Source organism: Cibotium barometz, chromosome 14 (assembly GCF_041138505.1).
Source record: "Cibotium barometz isolate CiBa-2024 chromosome 14, ASM4113850v1, whole genome shotgun sequence".
NCBI lineage: Eukaryota > Viridiplantae > Streptophyta > Polypodiopsida > Cyatheales > Cibotiaceae > Cibotium > Cibotium barometz.
Genome location: NC_141059.1, coordinates 45,583,736 through 45,607,410, shown reverse-complemented (window position 1 = coordinate 45,607,410; position 23,675 = coordinate 45,583,736). Strand labels below are relative to the sequence as shown.

General features: G+C 44.5%; 1 protein-coding gene across 1 annotated transcript in view; it reads left to right on the top strand.

Moving 5' to 3' along the window:
* Positions 1–1,035: 1,035 nt before the first annotated feature.
* The window catches only part of LOC147632077 (uncharacterized), a 31,903-nt gene continuing 9,263 nt past the window's right edge, over positions 1,036–23,675 (top strand). The window contains exons 1-3 of the mRNA XM_086808649.1: positions 1,036–1,307; positions 19,702–19,865; positions 19,971–20,190. Coding sequence (XP_086664775.1) covers positions 1,182–1,307; positions 19,702–19,865; positions 19,971–20,190 — 510 coding nt within the window. The 5' untranslated portion in view covers positions 1,036–1,181. The remainder of the gene's footprint in view (positions 1,308–19,701; positions 19,866–19,970; positions 20,191–23,675) is intronic.

Here is a 23,675-nt window from a genome sequence, read left to right as displayed (position 1 = left end):
AGACTTTTCAAAATCATCCTCGTGAAGCTGCAAGATGAATACTTTCATGCTTTCCTTGAGATCCTCCATTCTTTTCAACAAACCCGCAATTAATAACAATTGCAAACTGAACCAAGAGGGAATATTATGGGAATATATTTTAAGCTCTCTTAAAAATATTATTGTACCCTCTTAGATAATTCGGAGACACTTGGATTATCTTTATAAAGCCACCCATGATGCCAAACCCCAAGGAGAGCCGTGCACACACTTTTGTGGCATTGCCGCGACAAGTAATGCAAAGGTCTAAAAAACGCACCACAACTCCATAACACCCATGTGCATCACACTGTAACACTAACTCACTAGTTGGAACTGGAAAGATAAAACTCAATCAAGCATGCCACCAAAGCCAACATGCTTGAGCAACCAACTCTCCACCTTTGCTCAATGAGGCCACATGGTGAGTTGAAACCTTAAAACCCGGTTGTACATATGTTACATAGCACTTCTTATTAATTGTACATACACATATATATGGGTATGATTAATAACTTAAAATAAAAAATAGAACTAAAAACAACAAAAAACCCAAAACACACACATGTACCTATGTGTACACACACATAACTCTTGAACCTGTGGGGGGGGGGTGTGTGTGTGTGTGCGCGTTTGTAAAAATGGTATGCGCGACCCTCATGTAATAAAAATCGCCCAACTTAAAAAAATAAAAAATAAATCCTCAATTGCTGGTAAAGTGGCCAAGTCATTAGTTTTTTAGACATAGTCATCTGGCTACTAGGATGTGTATCCGTAAGAGTATTAAAAAGCTACAAATATTATATTATTAATTGTCGACCAAAATCTACACCAGCAAAATTTATAGAATAAATTTCTACCCTTTTTTTTCTTAATAACAAGTGTTGTTCCCTAAAATCTTTCTTTTTCGAATTTCATCTTCATGTTTTATTTGACTTCATGTTTTTTTTTTTTGGCACGCGTGGTCTCTCTCTCCTCTTCTAGGCGTTTATATCCCTAAAATTTAAACAAACATCCGTGGACCGTGTGGTGACTTTTTCGGGCTTTTTCAGAGACGGACACGTGCAAGATGCAGTCTGGCTCCGTACGAGATTCCAGAATCTTGGGTGCGCTTGTGAAAGGGGCTAGCGTTGGCAGTCAGGAGGCTGGAAGAGGAGGGCTTTATGGACCCTCGGAAATTTCTGGCTAAGCAGCGCCTCGTAGGCGGCCGTCCGCCAAGATGCAAGCAGGACGGACTTCTTCTTCCGTCCACCTCCCACGACAAGCGCCCAAAAGTCTCGTTGAATGAGGTCTGATTACACACTCTCTCTCTCTCTCTCTCTCTCTCTCTCACACACACACACACACACACACACACACAACTCTCTTTTTGGAGGCTATGGATTTGCAAGCCGTGGGTGATTTTTCTCTTCCTTGAGACCTCTCATGATAGGCATCTAAGGGAAAGAAGAGATGCCGTAGGTGCTCTGGATGACATAGATGAAGCACATCATCACATGATCAGCTTTTCCATGTTTTGAAGAGACCATATAACTCTGTTCATAAGTACACTCGACCATTGTATGTGCATGTGCGCTCACGCACGGGGGTTATGTAGGGTTGTTGAGGTTTAGGGATGATTTTGTCTCGGGTTCTGGGGCTTTCAAAAGAAAATTCCAAAACAATCCTGAATACTTCTGTCTCAAAGAGTTGATGGAATGATGTATTGCGGGCATGCCATCCACTGTACGACAGCTGTGGGGTCAAAGTAAGTAGCCTGTGGGGACTCCCAAATATGAATATTCAACTGCTGAAGCAAATGCGTTTTCCTTTGTTGAGTTTCATGGTCTCAGCATCATGATTCCCTTTGCAACACCTTTGGTTCTGAGAATCTGCCTTAGTGCTATCCTTGTACCACAGCTGCAGCTTGCTTGTGCCAACAGACCATACAGTCCTTTGCTCAGCCTGCAATAGCCCATACAGCTCTTTTGTACACCACTGAAGCGATCCGCACACCTTTGCTCAGCCTGTATAGCGCATGTGCTGCCGCTGAAGGCCATGTGCAGCCGGAATAGCAGTACACCTTGTGGAACTTAGCACACTTGCAGCCTGCAGCCTTCATGTCTTTCTCCTCAAACCTTATGAAACTTCCAGATCTTATGAAACTTTTTTGTTTACCATTGCTAATGTGATAGATGCTACTAAAGAGTTGCATAATGGAAGAGTAAGGGAACATGATGAACTACAAACATATTATTTGGTTATGAATAGGTGGTTCTAGCCCTAATATTAGCCAGTCTATTCAACGAAGCAGTCTGCCTCGGTTTCCCTCACACTTGGACTTTAAACACCACCATCTGACCCACAAAGCTGGCTATCTAATGGAGCTAAGTAATCACAGGACTATCGTGGTGGAACTTCAAGATGGATGCTTGTGCATGTGAGTCAATGGTAAGCAAGTTTGCGGAAACACTTGGAATGAGAATCGAAGGACAAGCTGGTTTTCATATTTTTACACTGAGGGCAATCATTGAAGAGGCACATGCCATATCTGAGAAAGTCTATTGCCACTTTCTGGACTTTTAAAAGGCATTCGAGAGTGCCATAGTGATAAGCTTTGAGAGTTTGAAATTCTATCAGGCTTAATGTGAGCAAGTAGATCCTTCTGTAGTAGCAGCTTGAGTGCCCACCCGAAGGCGGCTTGGTCTGCTGTCCGGAGGCATCTCATTCCAATGTGTAGATTAGGGTTTTAGACTAGGCGATTTACCACCTTTTGATGGGGCAGCCAGTTGGCTAGCCAAGATGTACCTTTTTGCACTATTGAATATATTCAATACTCAGCTATTTCTCTCTCTCTTCTCTGTCTTCTGAATGCGTTTTGCATCAAGCATGTTCCAGGATGGTGTTTAGGGCTGAAAGAAGACTCCCAGAGCTTGGTTGCAATTGGTCAAATTGGTCTTCTCTCCCATCACCCAGGACGTAAACAGTTTGTTTTAGAGAAACTCAGTCAGGTGTTGCTTGAAATATTTGCAAGCTATGTGAGATGGGGATCTGCAGTAAGAGGAGCTTTATCTTTCTAGGTGTGCTTTCTACTATAAGATTAAAGGAAGATATTAATGTCTTTTTTGAGAGAGAGTTTTGGGCCTCTTATCATTGTTCATTCTGTACGGACATCATAGATGTATGCGCCTTTTCTTCTTGAGATGAGGTGGCATATGCATCACTTTATGAGGATCAAAGAGAGTTGCCAGCCGCAAAGGCTCCTGATCTCTTTCCACCATACCATAGATAAAGTGCAGGAAGACTACCAATTAAGATTCTACTCTTATAGACACATCACTCCTTGATTATATACTGTGTGCCTGCACTCTGGAGACCGTTATTGGAGGCAAAGGAGTCAAGGTTGATGTTGTAGTTAGAGTGATAGAGATTAGAAATCTTAGGACGTGAATCAAAAAGCTTAAGAGACAATACAATGCACGATCAGGATTTGGACCCTACGCCTCATATTTGATGGAGAGACTCATTGACGAGGCATATAAGAGCCTTTATTGTTGGATACCAATGTCGACCCTCTTCTATTTTGTAATGGGTTTAGTTAGCTCATGTTTTGTAAGGTCCCCATTATGAGGAGAAGCCATGGTTGAGCAACTTGCCACATTAGGCCTGGTTTGGACACTAGATGGTGGTCTTAGCTTCTAGATGGTATTGTTAAGTTTGACACACTGTCAGATAGTGAATCTTATGTACACATAGGAGGTGACAATCTCAACGTGCACCCCAGCAAAGGTGAATGACTTATTCTGGAGATGTGTGTCAAGATCATTGACCTTCATGTTTCGACTATCACAAAAGGCGTGTTCTGCTGCCCGATGTCTTTAGAGGCTTGTTTTTGTGTTTAAAATGAGGACATCATGTGTGTAAAGCAAATTGGGAACAAGGGTTTCTGTGAGTTCTGGGCCATGTCCTAGTTTATCCACAAAGGATGGCTGTAGAGAGTCGAGACTAAAGAGAGCATCCCTCCTTCACACCGGTGCGACTTACCTCTTCAGACATGCCCTGGGTGGTGCATACGTTGTAGTCTACCTGCTCATACACTGCCATGTCTGCCTTTATGATATCATCTGCAATCTTTAAAGCCTGAGGTCGTGAGATGAGGCAGGCCCATGGGACTGGGTCAAATGCCTTGCGGAAGTCCACAAAGAAATAGTAAAGCGTTTCTACCTCCAGTGTCTAGCCTCCTCAATAAGAGCTCTAAGAGTTAAAATGTGGTCCAAGGGGAAACCTGAACCCTGCCTCTGTCAGAATCGTACATGCGGAAGCTTGAATACACGTTGTGAGAAAGAGAGAGAAGTTGACGCAGAGAGAGAGAGAGAGCGAGAGAGAGGTTGGCGAACAACGCTTGAACTACTTTAGCAATGAATAGATAATAAAATACAATGGTGGGCATGGGTATTTATACCCTCATGCTGGAAATGGCCGACCCAAATAGCATAAATTAGTTAAATAACCTATCCCTTTGTTAAGGCATGTTCCCACATGAGATACTACTTTTAACACCCTCTCTGTAGCTCATAGTGGGCATAGATGAAGAAACCAAGTCGATGCAGATGCAACCATGGATACCCTAGCGTGGCCTTTGCTAGGTACACCTCGGATAATGCACCAATCAACCTGTCTCCACAAGAAAATGCCATCTTGAGCTTTAGCTGCCACATAGAATAATGAATTGCAGACAACTCCACATCCATGATCCCCCATTCGTTGAACTGAGAACACATCACGTTAAAAAATCCTCTGAACCTTGAACTGTCGACACACGACGCCCAAAATTCTGCTACACAATGAACCAGGAACTCATCCCATCCATAGTCTGCTACCAATGAACTACGAACACATCACGTCCATAGATTTGTCAAGCTGTTCCATGCCAGATGCATGTGCCTTGAACTCCGACACATGGGTCCAAATCACCAAAATGGGAGCATAGACTGCCCCTCTCTGCCACTCACATGCCTCTCTCTGGCTGAAGCACGTGGTAGCATCCATCCACCAAGCTAGAATGCTGGAGCATGTGCCAGTGTAGTCCTCGCCACACCAGTAGACGCCGTAGCATCCCTAGTAGAATCACTGTCACTGTCATCCTCGTCAGCTTTGCCTTTGCCTTTGTCATTCGTCGAGCCTTGAGCTTTAGCTTTGGATTTGCAATCCCGAGCCAAATGCCCTCGCTTTCCGCACTTATAACAACGGCTCCTAGACTTCTTATTGGATTCCGATGCAGCATGTGCCGATTCTACATCCTTCGGAACTCGAATCTTGCCTTGGGAAATGAGCACTGCTTCATCCTCAATGAGAAAGGAGCTGAGATCATCAAATTCCAGCTTTTCCTTCGTGACTTGTAAGCGTAATGCCCTCGAGACCATCTCGTACTCCTCAGGCAACTTCGTAAGAACCAAGGCAGCTAACTGGGTACTAGTTAATGCACTATTCATAGCCGATAATTGATCATGGATAACCTTTGCCTTCATTAGAAATGACTGCATAGAGGTCCCGGCTTCAAACTTGATGGAAAACAACTGGCCGAGAAGGGTTACTGCTCGCATTGTTGAGTCTCGATCAAACATTCCTGCAAGCTTTGACCACATATCCTTGGCAGTCTTTAAAGTTTGAATGGCAGAGGAAATTTCCTTGGTGAGAGATTCTGCAATCGCGGACATCGCCTTCGCATTGTGAGCTTCCCAATCCACAAGAGATTTGAGAAACTCCTCCTCCTGAAGACGTGTGAACCGATTGCTATCCCTTCGGGGACGTTCCTCCGAGCCATCAACAATGTCCCATAAGCCTTTTCTGCTAAACCATAGCCTCATGATCAAGTTCCAATGCGCATAATTGTCGCCATTCAGTTTGTCATCCTTGCTCGAACACGGGAGTCCCATCTCGAAAACTCCGTCCACCTCTTCTCAGTCGACCTGGTCTTCGATAACGCACGTCTCCCCCCTTCGCCTTCTCTTCTCTCAGCCGGCGGTTCTCTTGCGGCTGCACTCCTGCTGCACGAGCGGTGCCACTGGCCTCCTCTTGCTCTGCCGCCTGCAAGAAAATGCACTTTTGCTGCTGCTCTGCCTCGCGCACTTGCGTGCCTTTCTTGCCGCCTTGCTTGAGTCTTGCTTCTGCCCGCTTAATGTGCGCCACCCTTGCTGGCTGCTATGCAAACGCTGCCCTTGCTAGCCGCCATGCATAGTGCGCTGCCTTGAGATACCCGCTTTTGCTGGCCTTGGGTGCTTTGGCTGCTTCAAGAAGAAACGCAGGTTTGCTCTAGCCTTGATGCAGACGCAGTCTGCCGCGCGTCTCCTCCCTCGTGCCTTGGGTGTGTCCGAGGATCAGAAGCCTTCAAGCTCTGATACCATGTCAGAATCGTACATGCGGAAGCTTGAATACACGTTGTGAGAAAGAGAGAGAAGTTGACGCAGAGAGAGAGAGAGCGAGAGAGAGGTTGGCGAACAACGCTTGAACTACTTTAGCAATGAATAGATAATAAAATACAATGGTGGGCATGGGTATTTATACCCTCATGCTGGAAATGGCCGACCCAAATAGCATAAATTAGTTAAATAACCTATCCCTTTGTTATCTCATGTTCCCACATGAGATACTACTTTTAACAGCCTGCCCCTCAGATGCAGTAAATGTGGCCACCCGGCCTCCTCACTAATGTGTATTTCAACTGCTGATCCATACACCTTGGCCGTAAGAAGGCCTAGCACAATGGTTCAATAGTTACCAGTGTCCATAGGATCTTGTGCTTTATGAATTTGGACTGTGGTGTGAATGGTTCAACCCGTGGAGAAGCCTATATATAGAGCCTCACTAAATAGCGTGGTGAGGATCTTGTGCTTTATGAATTACGAATCTGGACTGTGGTGTGAATGGTTCAACCTGTGGGGAAGCCTTTATATAGAGCCTCACTAAATAGCGTGGTGAGGATCAGTGAGATATATCCCTCAGCCATGAGATAAAAGCTCTGCTTGGAGGCCCTCATGATCCTTGGCTTTGCCATTTTGGAGCTTCTTGATTGCTTCCTTCAGCCGGGAAGTGGTGTGAAGAGGGAATGCTGGAGATGGCTGATTGGAATTGGTTAGGGACACCATACAAAGTGGCCACATAGTTAGTTCTTCCAAAGAGTAAGGTCTTGGATGGGACATGGTGAATTTTGTTTCACCCATAACTTTTTGGAAACTGCTACTATAGACATTCAGGAATTCCTAATCGTGTATGTGAGTGATTGGCTCTTGGCATGAGTGGGTGAACTGTGAGGCTGGAAATGTATGCAAAAGCAGGAGTCTCTATGACATCCTCCATGACATTGTAACCACCTCTTTGAGGAGTGCATGTGTATTTGCGCTGATCCAATGCTTTGATCCAAGCCATTTTTTCAAACCATTGTATATGATCAGCTTGGGGGCGGTGCATATATTCAACAGGTATTGCCTATACCATGTAACCATGGCATGTTCATGTGTATCGTCAGATGAGCATCATAAGTTGCCACAAATACGGAAGCGTGTACACAGAAAACCTTATCCCATACATAACATACATAGCATCTGGCAACGTCATCATCATACTTAGATACCACTGAAACAAGAATATGAAAATCTGCACAAAAACAGAGCACTAGGGGCTGAAGCTCCCTTGAGGTATCTTTATTACCAACAGAGTGTTCCGGTACAAGAGAACGGGTGCGAGAGAGTAAACACTCTTCAAACTGGCACCAGATACATTGAAAATAAGATGAAAAGAAATCAAACAATTGCCTGAGTACTCAATCTCAAGCTTCCATGAGTCCCTCGGGCACAGCCACACTCTAGTACGTGATAACACCCTCTAGCAGTGGTGCTGTCCCGAATAACCAGCCATGAAAACCTTGACTCTGGCCACCTGAAGGTTCCACCCTTAGAGCCACAGGCTTCACGTAGGTTCAGAGACTGTTTGCCTTCAAATATGTCACGAAGAACCTTGCTGAATTGGACTGAACAGCACTGTTTTCAGCCCATAAACATCATGTACAGGTCACCCCAAGAGATGAGAAGGATGTTCTGATGCTTGCCTTGAACTCCAATCTGAGCATCAAAATTCAGCCTAGAAACCTGCTGTACAGCAGTCGACCAGCCCTGTAGAGAAGCCAGAAGGGGTCGACTACTTCATGGGAGAGAGAGAGAGAGAAGAATCGCTTTTTCCTGTAGCAGCTATGGAGGCAAGCAACCAGCTATATAGCAGCCCTGTCCGTAGTCGATCAGCTCTCCCAAGTTCTTTTGCATGCTCCACTGACAACTATCTCAAGCCCAGGGTGTTCCACCGCCAAAAAACAGCTGAAACGGGGGGCGCCTAGCTGATTTTGGTTCTCCCCCCCCCCCCTCTGTCAGAATCGTACATGCAGAAGCTTGAATACACGTTGTGAGAGAGAGAGAAGTTGATGCAGAGAGAGAGAGAGAGGTTGGGGAACAACGCTTGACGTTTTTAGCAATGAATAGATGATGAGATACAATAGTGGGCATGGGTATTTATACCCTTATGTTGGAAATGGCCGACCCAAAAGCATTAAATAAATAAATAAATAAGTGCCTTTCTTAGACCCTGTTCCCACATGAGGTACTACTTTTAACACCCTCTCTGTAGCTCATAGTGCCATGGACACTCCAGCACTGCAGTTACTGGATACACCTCGGAGAATGCACCAATCAACCTGTCTTCACAAAAAAATGCCATCTGGAGCTTCAGCTGCCACATAGAATAATGAATTGCAGACAACTCCACATCCATGATCCCCCATTCGTTGAACTGCGAACACACACGTTCAAGAGATCTCCTGTACATTGAACTGTCAACACATGACCTCCAAAGTCCTCTGACAATGAACTAGGAACTCATCCCGTCCATAATCTGCTACCAATGAACTACGAACACATCACGTTCATAGATTTGTCAAGCTGTTCCATGCTAGATGCATGTGCCTTGAACTCCGACACACGGGTCCAAATCACCAAAAACGGGAGCACAGACTGCCCCTCTCTGCCACTCACATGCCTCTCTCTGGCTGAAGCACGTGGTAGCATCCATCCACCAAGCTAGAATGCTGGAGCATGTGCCAGTGTAGTCCTCGCCACACCGGCAGACGCCGTAGCATCCCTAGTAGAATCACTGTCACTGTCATCCTCGTCAGCCTTGCCTTTGCCTTTGTCATTCGTTGAGCCTTGAGCTTTAGCTTTGGTTTTGCAATCCCGAGCCAAATGCCCTCGCTTTCCGCACTTATAACAACGGCTCCTAGACTTCTTATTGGATTCCGATGCAGCATGTGCCGATTCTACATCCTTCGGAACTCGAATCTTGCCTTGGGAAATGAGCACTGCTTCCTCCTCAGTGAGAAAGGAGCTTAGATCATCAAATTCCAGCTTTTCCTTCGTGACTTGTAAGCGTAATGCCCTCGAGACCATCTCGTACTCCTCAGGCAACTTCGTAAGAACCAAGGCAGCTAACTGGGTACTAGTTAATGCACTATTCATAGCCGATAATTGATCATGGATAACCTTTGCCTTCATTAGAAATGACTGCATAGAGGTCCCGGCTTCAAACTTGATGGAAAACAACTGGCCGAGAAGGGTTACTGCTCGCATTGTTGAGTCTCGATCAAACATTCCTGCAAGCTTTGACCACATATCCTTGGCAGTCTTTAAAGTTTGAATGGCAGGGGAAATTTCCTTGGTGAGAGATTCTGCAATCGCCGACATCGCCTTCGCATTGTGAGCTTCCCAATCCACAAGAGATTTGAGAAACTCCTCCTCTTGAAGACGTGTGAACCGATTGCTATCCCTTCGGGGACGTTCCTCCGAGCCATCAACAATGTCCCATAAGCCTTTTCTGCTAAACTATAGCCTCATGATCAAGTTCCAATGCGCATAATTGTCGCCATTCAGTTTGTCATCCCTGCTCGAACACGGGAGTCCCATCTCGAAAACTCCGTCCACCTCTTCTCAGTCGACCCGGTCTTCGATAACGCACGTCTCCTCCCTTCGCCTTCTCTTCTCCGAGCCGGCGGTTCTCTTGCGGCTGCACTCCTGCTGCACGAGCGGTGCCACTGGCCTCCTCTTTCGCTTTGCTCACAGCACCTTTTGCAGCGCTCTCGGCCGCCTCACCCTTCTTGCCCTCAGCTTTGCTTGTAAGGTCGTTGCGCCCTCCTTCTTGCTGCAACTGGGAAATAGCTCTGCCTCCAGCTTCCTGGGCGACTTTGCCGGCATCCTGGGCGGCCCCTAGCCTGCCCGGGCCAAAGCGCTTGGGGGCCTCCTTGTTCGCTTTTTGCCTTGCCGTTGCCGCTGTGCAGCTTTTATGCTATCGTGCACCCTCTGTCGGCTTGCAGAAAATGCAAAGCCAGCCCTTCTCACGGTTGCACTCCTCCGGTGCCTTTGCTCACTGCAACTGCTATGGTGTGCAAGCTTGCGCCACCAAGCACTTACTGGAGCAGAAACGCAGCTGGTTGCTCACGCTGCCCTTGCCGCCGCTTGCGAGAAAAAAAACGCAGCCCTTCGTCTTCTCCTTTGTGCGCAATGTGTATGTCCGAGGATTAGAAGCCTTCAAGCTCTGATACCATGTCAGAATCGTACATGCGGAAGCTTGAATACACGTTGTGAGAGAGAGAGAAGTTGACGCAGAGAGAGAGAGAGAGGTTGGCGAACAACGCTTGACGTTTTTAGCAATGAATAGATGATGAGATACAATAGTGGGCATGGGTATTTATACCCTTATGTTGGAAATGGCCGACCCAAAAGCATTAAATAAATAAATAAATAAGTGCCTTTCTTAGACCCTGTTCCCACATGCAACTTGTGGAGCTTTTTTGGCTAGATGGGCTGAGGAATGGCCAAGTTGTATTGAAAATTGGTCCTTTTGATGTGAACACTTAAAAAATTGTCGACTCAAACTTAAGTGTATGTGAACACTTTATAATTTGTCCGCCCAAATTTAAGTGTATGTGAACTCCTGCACTCATAAACCTTAGTATAATAAAATATAAGCTGTAAATTGAGTTTGGGGTCACTTACCACCTGCAAAACACATAGGACCACTGCCTTAGTCCCAAACAGGTGTGCACACACGCATCCGCAAGGTTTCCAGGCGTCCTCGGAGCCCCCAGAAATATGTCATCTCCCCGGTTTCTAATTAGTTCTCCGCAATTGAAATGTGGCTAAATAAACCTTTAGAAGATCCGGATAATCCTTGAAATAGTCTTCATCTACCCATTTCACATCTAGAGCGGGGTAGTTCTTAAACCTCACCAGGAACCTGCGGATAAGCCTGCCACCAACAGCTTTCCATTCCTTATGAAACACACTCAATTCCGGTTGAAGCACTTCTTTAAGCTCATCAATTTCGGGTTGGTCCTCAATAACTGGCTCAAGCGGCTTAGGATCCACATATTTCTTGAGGAGGCTAACATGAAAAGCATTATGTATGCGCCAATGTTTAGGCAAAGCAAGCCTGAAAGCCACCTCATTAATCCGTTCCAATACCTGGAATGGCTCATAGTACTTGGGAGACAACTTTGGACACTTGCCTTCGTTGCCAGGTTGCTTCTGAAGGCGTGCCTTCTCAAACTTGAGAAGCACCCAATCACCCTCTTTGAAATCCACTTGTCTGCGATGTTTATCTGCAACTTTCTTATGCTTTTCCTGAGTTCTTTGTGTGGCTGTCCGTACCTGTGAGAAAGCTGTCTTCAGATCTCTAACATAATCATTCACAACAAAAATTTCATCCTTCGTTCGAAGGATAGGTGGAAGCACTACCCTGCGATAAACAATCTCAAAGGGTGCTTTCCTAGTCGAGGTATGCACCGTATTGTTATAAGCAAACTCCACAAGAGTCAAGTACTTCTCCCAATTTGATTTCCGCTCAGCCACATAGCATTTGAGCAAATCAAGTACAGCTGAATTTGCAATTTCACTCTGTCCATCCGTCTGAGGATGATAAGCTGATGAAAAATTCAGCCTTGTGTCCATATTATCAAATAAAGCCCACTAAAACAAACTTGTGGTTCTCGGATCACGATCTCCCACAATAGTCGTAGGCATACCATGATGCTTGAAAATCTGGGCCAAGAATATTCTTGCCATGTGCTCAGGCTTGATATTCTTTCACACAGGAATGAAATGAGCCTGCTTGCTAAACCTGTCAACGATGGTCCATATGGCGTCATTCCCTTGCTGCGTTTTTGGCAAATCCATAATAAAATCCATGGCTGATCCGGAATAGGCAACGGTTGAAGCAAACCGGGTGCCTTACGTTGGTCAAACTTCACTTTCTGGCAAACCATACATTCGCGCACATAAACATCTATGTCTTTGCGCATGTTTGGCCTGAAAAAGTACCTCTCCAAAGCCTGTGTAGTGGCAAGAATTCCTATATGCCCTGCATACGGCGGTGCATGGCATTCATCCATCACCTTAACGCGTAAATCCTTATGTACACAAGCGATTTTGCATTATCAAATATCCTCCCCATATGTAATAGTTCCGGGTTGAAATGCCCTGTTGTAAATCAGCCCATACAAGCTGAAAATCATCATCCAAATCATACGAATTTCGAATATTGGAAAGATCCTGATGATAGGCAACAATGACAGCATGTACTTGTGGCCTTCTAGAAAGAGCATCTGCTACTACATTCTTTTTACCAGGTGTATGCAAAATCTGAAAATGAAACATGGAGAGGAAATTTGCCCATCTCATATGCTTCTTTGATAATTTAGTTTGCATCAAAAAGTACTGCAAACTCTGGTGATCGTTTTGACAACAAATTCAGCGCCAAGAAGATAATGCTTCCATACAGTAAGGGCATGAATCACTGCCAATAGCTCTTTTTTATAAACCTGCAAGTGGAGCTCTGCATGTTGAAGATGCCTGCTCTCAAAAGCTAGGGCGTGTCCTTCTTGATTCAAAACAGCTCCAATACTATCCCACATGCATCACACACTCAATAGAGAACGGTTTATGTAAATCCGAAATAATCAGTACCGGTCCTGATATGATACAAGCTTTCAACTTATGGAAAGCTTCCTTCTCTACATCACTCTACTTAAACACAACTTTCTTCTTAGTGAGATCATGCAAAGGTTAGGCAATCTCAGAGAAGTGTCTGATAAACCTCCTGTAGTATGCACATAATCTAAGAAAACTTCTAACTTGGTGAACTGAGTTCAACTCTGGCCAATCCTAAACAGCCTGTATTTTGCTTGGATCCATGCCTACTCCATCCGTGGTGGATACAATATGACCAAGATAATGAATCTCAGATAAGAAGAATTCACTCTTCTTACCATTTATGTAGAGCTTGTGCTGTCTAAGCTCTTCAAAAACTGTCGCCAAGTGTTCGCTATGTTCTTGCTCATTCTTTGAGAAGACAATGATGTCATCAAAGAACGTGCCAGAAAACTTCATGTGTTTCCTGAATATGTGATCCATCATTATTAAATGTGGCGGGAGCATTAGTAAGGCCAAATGGCACTACTAGAAATTAATATAGCCCAAAAGCAGTTCGGAAAGCCGTCTTATGAACATCCTGAGGTGCCACTCTGATCTGATGATAGCCACTTTTGAGATCAATGCAGCTAAAAAAAGTAGCTCCTCCCTCTTTATCCAAAATATCATCTATGCGTGGAATAGGAAATCTATTCTTAATCGTGATTTTATTCAAGGCACGATAATCCACACACATGCGGTACGAATTATCCTTCTTTTGTACCAATAAAACTAGCGAACAATAGGGAGAAGAGCTAGGGCGCACTAGCCCTTTCTCAAGCAAGTCATTAACTTGCATCATAATCTCCTCTTGCTGACTGGCACTCACCCGATAAGGTGGCCTATTAGGAGGAGAACGACCCGGGATTAGATCAATGCGATGATCCTCGGGTCTCTCCGGTGGTAACTCACTAGGCAAAGCATCATGAAAGTAATCACTAAAACCATGCAAAAACTTTAATCTTTCATGTGTCAAATGATCCACATTTACATTAGTTTGAGCATGTTCAACTTCATCTCTGACAAAAACCAAGTAAGAACAAGTAGACTTTTTCATTACTTTGCGAATTTGTACATGGCTGACAATAGGTTTTGTGCTTCTTGGAGCGCAAGCATCTCTAACCACTTCCCTACCTCTATGCAAAAAAGAAATTTTCTTGGACTTATAGTACTTCTTCGGCTCCATACGAGCATGCCAAGGCATTCCCAACAATACATCACATCCCATGAGTGGAGCAACCAAAAAGCTCTCATGATCCAGGTAGCCCTGGATATGGATGCGGAGTTTCCCAACGATAGGAGTTACATTAACCCCTTTACTAGCAAAAGCGGCATCAGCATTCATTTGCATACCATAATTTGATACATTTAACCCAACAGCTGCAGCCATCTCGTCGGACATGAAGTTATCTATGGATGCATCATCAGAAAGGGAAAGAGCAGGCTGATCTTTTAGTTTCCCCCATGCCCTGCATATGGTTCTGCTCTCAATTGGCTGCTCCGTATTTCCATGAACATCGGGAATCACATTCACATTAGGCTTCTCTGCTTTGTCCCCTGTATTCTTGGGATTCGTTGGACACTTACGATACAAGTGGTCCTTGTTGCCGCATCCAAAATATTTCCCATCTCGTACATACTCAAGCCTCTGCTATTTGGACAACCCATGATCAAAGAATTTACTCCCCGGCTTCTTAGATGAGCCTTCCTTTGTATCTGAAGATCCTTTCTGGTCACCTTTAGGGGGCTGCCCCTCCTTTTTCTGGTCATAACCAGCCCTCTTCTTGCCTTTGTATGAATCTGAAAATGACCTGTTTTTGGGCAAAACATGCAACCGTTCCGCCATAGTAGCCAAATGAATGAGCTTTTGAAGAGTTTGATTCGGGTACACCTCTAGGCTGTCCTATATTACAGAATGCAAGCCAGCTTCAAACTTTCTTTTCTTCTCTTTTTCATCAAGAGAGATGAAGGGAGTTACCTTCAGCAGCACCTTCCAAAATTTGCCCATATAAGTCTGCACAAACTCTCCCTCTTGCCAATCCCATTCCTTCTTCACATTCTTAGCAAAATTCGGTGCAAAAACTGTGCATAAAACTACCTCTTAAAGTCAGTCCAAGAGAGAGCTGCAGTGCCATCCAACAACTTTGCCATCCACCAATCACTGGCCGTATCTTTCAAGTGCATGCCCACATGTCGCAGCTCGGACTTCTCTGTGAAGTCTCCATCACAAAAGGCTATCTCAAATTGCCTGACCAAAGAAAGAGCCTTTGTGGTATCCATCTTTCCATGGAAATTTTCAAACTTTATGTCCTTATCTCCCAATTTAATTTCTTGGGTCTTCTTCCTGCTATGTAACTTGTCAGGAGAAACAAATCTATCTCCCTTACTCCGAGAATGAGAAGAGCCTTTGTGCTTGGGAGTGTTCCCGTTTCCGAGAGGCATGACGAGAAACGAGAGGAAGCATCATCAGACTCCTTAGAGTTTGTATGAGTGGCATGATGAGACACATCCTTCTTCATCTCTCCTTTTTCCTGCAAATAAGATTTGGCCAGTTCCTTGGGATTTGGATATCCCGACTGGGTAGCTATGGCCTCGAATACCTCACCATCTGTATTACTCTCTCTTAGATTGCAATACCCTTTGTTCATCGGGATCTTCTTGTATGGCTCTCAATGTTGCAGTCTCTTCACGATATTGCCTAACTTGGCGTCTCAGAGTTTCCAACTCACACAATACATCCGTAAGTGGTGTGGCAAGTGAGGTGTTTTGTACATCCCTGGGCACCTCATCCGGCATCTGTCTGTCGGGTGTATTCATCACATGCTCATCATCACTCACATGATCAGCCATGATTGCAGATCAAAAATTTCTACCAACATAGTAATCTTCTGTGCTCGGAATGCTCTATCTGCTACCCTCAGCAGGGGGATTTACCACAAACTAGAGAACCGAAGCTCTGATACCACAGTCACAAATACGGAAGCGTGTACACAGAAAACCTTATCCCATACATAACATCATGGCATCATACATAGCATCTGACAACATCATCATCATACTTAGATACCACTGAAACAACAATATGAAAATCTGCACAAAGACACAGCACTAGGGGCTGAAGCTCCCCTGAGGTATCTTTATTACCAACAGAGTGTTCCGGTACAAGAGAACGGGTGCCAGAGAGTAAACACTCTTCAAATTGGCACCAGATATATCCAGAATAAGATGAAAACAAATCAAACAATTGCTTGAGTACTCAATCTCGAGCTTCCATGAGTCCCTCGGGCACAGCCACACTCTGGTACGTGATAACACCCTCTAGCAGTGGTGCTGTCCCGAATAACCAGCCATGAAAACCTTGACTCTGGCCACCTGAAGGTTCCACCCTTAGAGCCACACGCTTCACGTAGGTTCAGAGACTGTTTACCTTACTGAATTGGACTGAACAGCACTGTTTTGAGCCCATAAACATCATGTATAGGTCACCCCAAGAGATGAGAAGGGTGTCCTGTTGCTTGCCTTGAACTCCAAGCCTTCTGAGCATCAAAATTCAGCCTAGAAACCTGCTGTACAGCAGTCGACCAGCCCTGCAGAGAAGCCAGAAGGGGTCGATTGCTTCATGGGAGAGAGATAGAAGAATCGCTTTTGCCTGTAGCAGCTATGGAGGCAAGCAACTAGCTATATAGCAGCCCTGTCCATAGTCGACCAGCTCTCCCAAGTTCTTTTGCATGCCCCACTGACAACCGTCTCAAGCCCAGGATGTTCCACCGCCAAAAACAGCTCAAAAGGGGGCGCCTAGCTGATTTTGGCCCTTCCCTCCCAGAATAGCAACTCGTGGAGATTTTTTGGCTAGATGGGCTGCCCACTTTGAGTAATGGCCAAGTTTTATTAAAAACTGGTCCTTTTGATGTGAATTGTCCACCCAAACTTAAGTGTATGTGAACACTTTATAATTTGTCCGCCCAAATTTAAGTGTATGTGAACACCGGCACCCATAAACCTTAGTATAATAAAATATAAGCTGTAAATTGAGTTTGGGGTCACTTACCACCTGCAAAACACATAAGACCACCGCCTTAGTCCCAAATAGGTGTGCACACATGCGTCCACAGGTTCCCAGGCGTCCTCAGAGCCCATGGACAATCACAAGTAGAAATACCAGGCATTGTCCAGGCAATCAAGACAAAGCATTCATGCATGTCAAAACACACACAAATGCTTTATGCATAATATTCTGGATTCCATCTCCCAGCTTATTCATCTTGTACCAAACTTTTCTCGGGCACTATCCGTCTAGGTATAAAGAAGGCTCACCAGGGGGTCCCCCTTCCATGAGACTTCATCAGCATGCCATGAGCTCTCACCATGGTATCCACCCTTCCATGAAGCCCTTCCACGTGTATGGAGTCATGCCAGGAACTCACGCCAGGATATCAATCCTTCCATGGAGCCCTTCCACATGTAACCAATCATGCCAGGAGCTCACACTAGGATCTCAATCCCTCCATGGAGTCCTTCCACATGTAACCAAACCATGCCTGGAACACATACTGGGTCTATACCTACCCTTCCATGGTGTTCCTCCACATGTGTATAGTCAGAAATATGACATAAGTTGTGTTTAATATCTGCTTGTGGGGGCAAAATGGCATCTCCTTGGATGCCCAAGCGTTCTATCTGCATAGTACAGGCCCTAGCATTTAAAGTATCAAAATCTACCCCTGCTGCCCGTATCTCTGAATATTAATATCTCACAAAAGATTGCAAGGGTCTATGAGACCATGGTAGCACATCCAATGTGCAACCATGAACATTTGAAAATAAGAACTAAACAGAAAGTATCTTGCCAACCATCACGGCACATTCAATGTGTGAAGCAGGAGAGCTTAATTCATTATTTTACTTTTCTCCCAAAAATCCATCTGAAACTAGACAAAAGAGTGCTTATGATGGTCCAATGCCTGATAGAATCCTCGGCCAATTGAAAGTCAAAGGCTGGTCAAGTTAGATACATACATCACAGACACCCTGTTGCATTTAGGGTGACATTGTACTTTGATTACCACTTGGATCAGAATTGCCCTCTCTTCTCTGAGACTTTTTCTGGCTTATCTTGGTGTTTTCAGCCACCTTCATGGCTTTTCCATGCTTTGCATGTTGTATTTGTACTTTTAGTTTCTGGATTTGTTCGTATTTTTTCATACTTAATAAAGAAGTGTTAAGGCTGGTCAATTCTGCTTAGAACTCCTTAAAATTTGCAAAAACTGGCCCAAAACAGCAATTGGTATATGCAATCTTGTAGAGGCCCTGTGTTTGTTAGCTTCGAAACTCTGGTCAAAACTGCTTAGAAGCCCTCGAAATTTGGAAATACTGGTGCGCAATCTTGTAGAGGCCCTGTGTTTGTTAGCTTCGAAGCTCAAGATTTGATCGGGGCACGTCTTTATATAGTTTTTTTGATAAATAAAGCTGCTGCTTTTTATTTTCTTGCTTTTTTAATTCTTCTGCTTTCGCTCCACTTTTTGGGTTTTGTGTTGCACAGTGAGTTTTTTCTTCAATGCAGCTATTATTAGCATCATCCTTTATGAGTGTTTCCCTTCCCAGATATGCATCATCATTGGACATGTGCTCTTGCATCTGGGCTGTCTTTTCTGTCTGATGTTGAAACATCTGATGAGATAGCTAGACTGTTCTAATAGCAACATGGCTTCTAGAATCTGTAGTTCAGCTGGTAATTGGTGGCTTTCTTCTGGTTGCTAGTCTGATATTTTCAGCTGGTATTGTTCTTGTGTTTTAGCTTTCATTATCAGCAATTATGGGTTAGATCTATCTGACTGTTTCAATGTTTCCGAGTTTAAGCATTAGCCCTTGTTCTTGGAGTTCTTCCACATTTGCTTTAGGCAACCCATAGTATGGTTTCAGCCTAAATTCGTTTACACTCTCTAGAATCAAATTGTGCAAGTTGCAGTTCACTGTTTCTGCTCCAGTCATGTCACAACTGCAGCAAATTTGTGGGCAGCTTAGTATGTTGCCAAATGAAGGCTGGGTGGCAGGCAGAGGAGTCATGTTAAATAGGATGTCTGATAGAGGGTTGGTATCCAATTCAGTGCAGGAGATGGACTAGGCTCTTTCTTAACTGCAGCAAATTTGTGGGCAGCTTAGTATGTTGCCAAATGAAGGCTGGGTGGCAGGCAGAGGAGTCATGTTAAATAGGATGTCTGATAGAGGGTTGGTATCCAATTCAGTGCAGGAGATGGACTAGGCTCTTTCTTCTCTAGGTGGATTAAGGGCTGTCAGGTATTTTATCTAGTCCTTTTGGCAGAGAGTCACATATTACTCTGGTTTGGCCTTGCCAATTGTGATCCATCTGCCTCATAAGTGATTCTTCTATCATGAGTAGCCTTCATGGCGCTTGTCTTTTGCAACATTGTTTGCAAGTTGGAAAAGGAAGTTTGCATTCTTGTTTTCTCAATTACTGGCTTCTAGTTTTACTACATCAAATCACCTAATTGTTTTTGAAGCTGTTACATGTAGCCCGCTTTTCCACTAGTGTCAATAGTAGCTGCATGTTGGTGAGGGTTTTACTCTCAGTAATGAGTCATTCTCAGTTGGAATAGTTTGATAAACTTGTTGTGCTTTGCAAAAGGCTAGCACATGCACACGGAATCCACAGTATGAAATTTGTACAAAATGCTTCATTCATATCAAAAGCATCAGACATTCACAACTTGTTTGGAGAGGTCGACGGCAACTTCATGGCCAGAGATATCCGCATTTGAAGTCAAGGAATGAAGATGATGCCTTCTCAAAGTATGTTAAGCTCTCTCTAAATTCAGTATAAAACTGTTCCTTAGCATTTTTGATGCATTGATCAGTATTTTTGTTGCTAATTATGTTTCCCCTGTATACTTACAGCTCCATAAGATCACATATCAAAAGTGATCAAAAGGCTGAGTTTCCAGTTGGGTCTGAGGATGTTCTTAAACCAGAGGCACCTCAAACACCTGAAGAAATCATTGTCTCTGAAGAAATTAGCTCTAAAGGACAAGGGACACTCCAAGGTGCAGTGGCACTAATTATAGGGACAAGCGTGGGGGCTGGTGTATTGGCACTTCCAGCTAGAACGCTGAATGCGGTGTGTATCAATAGTCTGAGATTGTCATTAATTCTGCAAAATAAGATACTCAAGCTTCTTCTGTTTTAGACTCTTTATTTAATTTGCTGTAGTATAGATGATCGAGGCAAAAACCAGTTTTGAGCTATAAATTCCATTTTCCTACTCTTCTATATTATAAATCCCATGCTAATATGCTTTGTTATCTTAGTCAGGTGATATACTTCTGTGTTTTTCAAGGCTTTATGTGCATATCATCATTATCATTCGTGAATGCCTGTGGTTCTCCTGGTCTTGTAGATCTTAGCACGGCTACAACAAAGCTTGAGGCCCCCAGCTTTGCACTACATGGCCAAATAACAACATTCTCCCAGATACAAATAAAAGCTGAGTCAATATATGCCTACGAAATACTTGCCAAGGCAGTAAGCATGAGGTTGGAGCTAGTATTACAAGATGTAATTCATGATACACAGAATGCGTTCCTACAAGGAAGAAGCATCTTTGGTAATATCTTCTCTTTTTGGGACAGACGGTTGAATGGGCTACGGAAAGCAACCAGCTAGCCATCTTATTGCTGGACTTTGAGAAGGCATGTGATAGAGTTGATTGGGATTTGATTGAGGGAACCCTTAGATGCATGGGATTTTCTCAAGACTGGATCAGAGGTGTTTCATGCTTGTATAGGAACTCTCGCATTAGTGTGCTTGCACATGGTGGTAGAGGTGATCACATCTAGATCTCTTGTTCTGTAGGGATGGCCCTTAGTCCCCTGTTGTATCTCATTGTTGCCAAGGCTATGAGCATCTTTCTTTGCTCCACCGCTGATAATGGTTGCTATAAGTGGAGAGGAAGGTGCCCTATACTCTGCCTCAATAATGATGAAACACAAACTGAGCATCCAATCTCCACCATCATGAGGCATACATCTGGAGATGTGAAACATAAAGAAATTCTTCCAAGGCTCAGTGCTTGGAAGGAAGCCATTGACCACCACTAACTTGCAAAGCAATGCTCTGCATTGGATATCCAAATCTACAATGTTCAGCCCTCCTTGTTTGGGGCATATAACAGTCTCCCAAGCAACTTTGGCACAGAGTGTCAACTGTACCATCCAAACCTGATTAGAGAAAGTTGCGGACCAATCTGCAGAGATTGGCCAATGCATCCAACATGAGGCAATGAACGAAGCTGAGGCAAGCAATACATGGTTAACAATTATAATGGGCATATATATAGCTGGCATGCCTCCCTCATTACTCACTGCTTGCTTAGCATTGTTTGCTGTAGTCCCTCACATATGAGGTCTTCTCCCCTCTTGCTCGGGACATGTATTCCTTTGGATGATGATATTGAGAGCAGGTTCTCACCTGTGTTTCCTCTCCATCTCTCTCTCTCACTCTCTCTCCTGTGTTTCCACTTTCCCTTCTTCCATTGCACATTCTATCATGGTACCAGAGCGCTGGTGATCTTCAGTGTTGGATGCTCCCTCCTGCATTTTTTGCATTTTCAGCAAGGTGGACAGATCTTGCGTTTTTTTTCTCAGAAGTGCTGCTGGTCACCTGCCTCTTCCAGGCGTTTCTTCTCAGCAGCCTGTGGTCTTTCTCCATCAGTTTGACCTCTGAGAACCTCTTTTACACCTGTTTTTCTGCATTGTTTTCAGGGCAGCAGCACCTAGTTTGCTGCATTTTTCTATAGGTGGCTGTCTACAGCAGTTTTTCAGCGTTTTCTTGAGCATCTACCCCCCCCCCCCCCCCCCCCCCCCCCCCCCCCCCGGCCGTAGTGCTGGCCGCCTATTCTGTGCAGGACAGTAGCAGCCTACATGCTGCGTGTTTCTGATGCTGATTTGCTGATCTGAGACTTGGGTGTACCTATTTCTTCTGCGTTTCCAGATTCAGCCCTTTCTACTGCCCCGAATACCTCTGCGTTTTCAGATTTGCAGCCATGGTTGCTGCGTTTTTCTGAACAGATCTTGTTGGTAGCTCTACCTTATTCTGGGCTTCATCTGTTGGACCCGAAGGTACCTTCTCTTCAGCATTTTCTCTCATAGGAGGTGTGGACATTCGTTGGCCTGAATTTTCAGGTTTGTAGCCCTTGTGCGTTTTCTTCTCCAGTGGACACAGATCACTTGCAGAGGGGTTTTCTTGTGTGGATTGTGGCTTTGGAGGCAGTTTGGTACTTGAGGAGGATATTGAATTTCTGATTTCAGTCAGTGTTTTGCTGATTTTGGAGCATCTATACCTGTGTTTTGTTCCTGGCCTACACAGTTTCTTGGTTTCTCCATGTTCCTTGCCTTCTATTGGTGATGGAGTGCTGTTTTTTTTGCTGGATAGCCAGTGTTTTGGCTGCGTTTTGCTTCCCACAGGAGTTTTCTACACTTAGAGGGGGTCTACCTCCAGCTACTTCACTTGAGGATCAGTTTCGGGAGCTGTTTTGTATCTGTGAAGACTTTCTTCTGTGACAGGAGTTTACAAATTTTGGATGAGAGCAGTGATCTTTTTAGAGATCGTGAGGAGAGTTTATTTTTCTCCGAGCCTGTGTTCTTTGCAGTGTTTGCAGAACACGGAGGGTGTTTTGCCCTTGAGGTGTGATCCTTTCACCTTGATCACTTATTTTTTTGCTGATTCTTGGGATCTGATTCTACTTATGGAACAGTGTTCTGCTATCTGTGATGCTTTTGAGAACTTTGTTACCATTGCATTTTATATTCCTGCTTCCCTTCCTCAATGTGAGGAGTCTACCTCTGCCTCTCTTTGTGATGCTTCTGAGGATGCCCCTCCCCTTGTTGGTTCTGCAAGTTTGTTGCTTTGGAGGATGGTTTTTTGGACCCCGTGGGATGCTTTGGATCTGTGGTTTCTAACCGTGCCTGGGGCACAGCTTGTTCTGTTGCTTTTGTAGATTGCTTGTGGAGCTTTCTTGGTACCTGTTTCTGTAGTTTTTCATCTTTGATTGAGGACGGCGTCTTTGGCTTCTTGGAGTTCACTCAGCATCCGGTGCTGAGAGGGGGTGTTAGACATCATCCCCTTCTTGCTGGCTTCCTGTTTGGTGTCCTATTATAGCCTCTAGGACTGACCATGTTAGCTTGAGGGGCTGGTCACCCCTCACATATATTTTATCCATATTTATTCCCCATTTTATGGTCTTGGGTATTTTCCCAGTCGTGGAGGTTCTTTATCACTAGTTGGCTGCCTTCATATGGGCATATATATAGCTGGCATGCCTCCCTCATCACTCACTGCTTGCTTAGCATTGTTTGCTGCAGTCCCTCACATACGAGGTCTTCTCCCCTCTTGCATGGGACATGTATTCCTTTGGATGATGATATTGAGAGCTGGTTCTCACCTGTGTTTCCTCTCCATCTCTCTCTCTCTCTCTCTCTCTCTCTCTCTCTCTCTCTCTCTCTCCTTTGTCTCCACTTTCACTTCTTCCGCTGCACATTCTATCATGTATGTATGTATATAAAACAAGAAATATCTGATGGTGGTCTTCTTCAAGAACAGCAAAGA